The sequence below is a fragment of the Protobothrops mucrosquamatus genome, unplaced genomic scaffold (assembly GCF_001527695.2).
Source record: "Protobothrops mucrosquamatus isolate PMUCROS unplaced genomic scaffold, P.Mucros_1.0 scaffold711, whole genome shotgun sequence".
NCBI classification, from domain to species: domain Eukaryota; kingdom Metazoa; phylum Chordata; class Lepidosauria; order Squamata; family Viperidae; genus Protobothrops; species Protobothrops mucrosquamatus.
Window position 1 is genome coordinate 191,767 of NW_015386992.1, and position 3,786 is coordinate 195,552.

The window sequence follows — 3,786 nt, forward strand, 5'->3', positions numbered from 1 at the left end:
TTTAAAAATGCTTGTGTTCCTTTTCTACCATTTCAGAATAAAATTTATTTCAGGCAGTAAATGTTAAAAACCTATACATTGAGAACAAATATTTCATTTCTTTTGTCTTAAGTATTTTATTAGCACAAATGCTAACATTTCTTTAGAAAATAACACATCCCTAGGAAAAGTGAGACAAGAAATCCTTTTCTGAAGTGTGGGGTAATAAGGTATTATGCTGAAATGTCTAAAACCTGGACTATAAAGGAATGCTAGAACCAATAGTATTGTGTATCACAAAACTCTATGTATCTGGTTCAGATATTGAGCTGAAGAGGGAGCTGAGTAAGATGGTCATCTTTTCCAACCAAGTCTTCTGAAGAAAGTTTAGAACTTCTACTGAAAAGAGCAGTGATGAAAATCCTTCTCTTTCTTCTAAATTTCTGATTTTATTTCTTTAGTAATATTTTTCTCCTAATAAGGTTCTTACATGAAAAAATATGCTATATGTGTAATGAAGAATCTATTAGATCAAATACTAATAGAACAGAAATAAGAAATTTGCCATGTTATCTGAAATTAATGTTCATAATCAGAAGGGAGTAGCATTGAATATAAACACTGATTTCTTTCTAGTAAGGAACTGATACTTGCAATTAACTATTAGAAAATAGTTTGATATGATATGATATATGATATGATATGATGATATGATACCAAATAAAACTTCTGTGTTAATCCAATAAACCTCCAAGATAGGTACTGTCTCTGTATACCTTTCAAAATTTATAGATAACTTTTATCTTAAATGAGGACCAGAATCTTACTTGCTTGTATTAATATGCATTTTTTAAAAGAACAAAACAGTACAATTAGATCACAATTATTTGTTGAAAAGGGTGATATTAATGCAGATTATAAATTGAGACCAAGTTGTCAAAGTCAAAATTTAGTTAGTGTGAGCTTAGTGTAGGCACAGTTGGGGTTTTAGATGCCAATTGTAGCAGTTGCAAAATGGAGAAGAGGAAGATTCCATTTGAGGAAAGCTCAAAAAAAGAAAAGGCTCATTTTGAAGAACAACAGCACAATACAAGGGATAGCAGGTACCCTTTGGATATGAGTTTATCTTTCAACTTGCCCTTTCTTCACTTTATTTTAAATATTTATGAGTTCTATATATCTAGAAGAGATAGGAATAATATTTAAAATATTTTTCTTTTGCTTTTTATAGCTACTGTGACTTTGTTAAAATACATTTAGGTGGTAAATGTCTTCTTTTAATATTTTGCTGTAATAGTTTCAATTTTAGTACAGGTATTTATTTTTCTATGACTGCAATAATTTGGAATTGCTGTAATAGTACATTAATAAAATATAAAAGAAATATGCTTACAATTCTTCAATTGCCTATTTCAATGACACTGGAGCCAATTACCCTATTTTCCGTGGAAATATCACTTCAAATAGTGCTAATTTGAATATGGTGATCATTTCATGGGATTCATTAATCTCACTAATTGAGACCTTCATGACCATGCCAACTGTTTTATTTTACTTTAAACCACAAATGCTGTACAATAATATGTACTATTCTTTCTAGAGTAATCACATCAATCTATCAACAATTTCTGGCTTTACAATTTGCAGTCAAGGAAATCAACGAAAATCCTGAGATGTTACCTAACCATACCTTGGGCTTCCATATCTACAATGGGTATTTTAGTCCAAGTTGGACCTATCGTGCCTCATTGGAACTGTTCTCTACTCAGGACAGATTCATCCCTAACTACAGCTGTGACATGCAGAATAGGCCAATTGCTGTCATTGGAGGACCAACCGCTGCAGTTGGGGCTCATATGTCAACCACCCTGTCCCTTTACAAGATGCCACAGGTATATTGCTTGTTTGGAACATTGAACTTTTATTCATTCACTATTTAAAATGGATATAGTTATTATATGAATGAATTAAGAGGATGTCTTTCTTAATAGTGGAATCTCTATGCACTGAAAAGAAACTTAACAGTTGGAAGGGACCTTGGAGATCTTCTACTCCAACCCTCTGCTCAAGCTGGAAACCCTATACCATTCCACACAAGTGATTGTCCAGTCTCTTCTTAAAAGCCTCCAGTGATGGAGCACCCACAGCTTCTGAAGGCAAGCTGTTCTACTGATTAATTGTTTTCACTGTTAGGAAATTTCTCCTTAGTTTGAGCTTGCTTTTCTCCTTGATTAGTTTTCCATCCATTGTTTCTTTCTTGCCTTCCAGTGCTTTGGAAAATAGGTTGAACCCCCTCTTCTTTGTGGCAGCCCCTCTAATATTGGAACATTACTATCATGTCACTCCTAGTCTTTTTCCCCCCACCAGACTAAACAAATCTAATTCCTGTGAGTTCTTCATAAGTTTTCAGCCTTCAGCCCCCTAATCACTTTTGTTGCTCTTTTCTGCACTCTTTCCAGAGTCTCTACAACTTTTTAAAAATATGGTGACCAAAACCATAGTATGTGTGGTCTTACAAAAGCTTGATAAGGTGGTACTAATACTTCATATAATCTTGATTCTATCCCTCTTTTAATGCAACCTAGGATTGCATTGGGTTTTTTTTTGGCTGCTTCCACAGACTGCTGTCTTATATTTTACTGTTGTGGTTATGTCATTAGGATTAAAATAATTTTGGGGAGCACTTCAGTACTAACTTCTGATGCAGAAGAGGACTGTGGATACATCCATATTGCCACTACCACAAACATCCATATCTATTCATAACTAAATAATCTATTCATTATGATTGATTTTGCCATGAATTTAATGTTGAATCTTAGTGACTACATAGATAGTTTTTCTCCATGACAATGTATCCCTAACCTGGTCATTCAAGCCTTCCAGTGATGTATCCATTGCCACTCTGACAGTGTCTATTCCACTTGCTGCTGGTGATCCTCTTTTTCTCTTGTCTTCCATGTTATCCAGCATTAGAGTCTTCTCCAGAAAGCCAGATCTTTATATAATGTGAGGGTAAAGGTTCATTCTCCAAGCTTGTGGGTTGGTTTCTGAACGTTTTATTACCAGGCTAGGTAAAATCTTCAGTGGAGCTTAGGGGATGTCATTGTTGGTGTTATCCCCTAAACTCTAACACTGAGATCCCTTAAATTCCCCTGAAGATGTTACCTAGTCTGGTAATGAAAAATTCAGAAAACATACCACAAGCTCAGAGAACAAAACTTCACCCTCATCCTACACCCAAACTACAGATATTCACCACTATTGCAAACCTTTATATAATGTATCCAAATTGGGATGTTTGAATCTGGTCATTTGTATTCAGTTTTTTTTTTTCTATGATCCATGTTTATTTTCTTGACTCTCCATGTTATTCACAATATATGTTCTGCTTTGTTCATATGATGCAAAAAAATATCACTTGCATGAAATGCATATTGGACAATTTAATAGATTGTCTGGGGCAAACTGCCTAGCAGTTTAGTTTTGTTGATTCAGCTTTGCTTATGCAGCAATGCACTACTGTACAGTAGATTCCCCAATGCAAAAACAAAAACAAAAAACTGGAGGTCTAGTAAAACATTTGTTTTCCATGTGAATTCCAACTCATCTGGACCCATACCAGTCGGGCTTCAGGCCGGGACACAGCACGGAAACGGCATTGGTCGCGTTGGTTAATGATCTCTGGAGGGCCCGGGACAGAGGTTATTCCTCTGTCCTTGTTCTTTTGGACCTCTCAGCGGCTTTTGATACTGTAGACCACGGTATCATGCTGCGGCGTTTCGGTGAGTTAGGAGTGGGAGGCAC

The 3,786-nt window shown here is 35.4% G+C and overlaps 1 protein-coding gene across 1 annotated transcript in view; it reads left to right on the forward strand.

Annotated features, from left to right (window-relative positions):
* Positions 1 to 993: 993 nt before the first annotated feature.
* Positions 994 to 3,786, forward strand: part of LOC107289517 (vomeronasal type-2 receptor 26-like) — an 8,608-nt gene continuing 5,815 nt past the window's right edge. Inside the window, exons 1-2 of the mRNA XM_015818290.1 lie at positions 994 to 1,082; positions 1,580 to 1,871. Of these exons, the coding sequence (XP_015673776.1) occupies positions 994 to 1,082; positions 1,580 to 1,871 (381 nt within the window). The remainder of the gene's footprint in view (positions 1,083 to 1,579; positions 1,872 to 3,786) is intronic.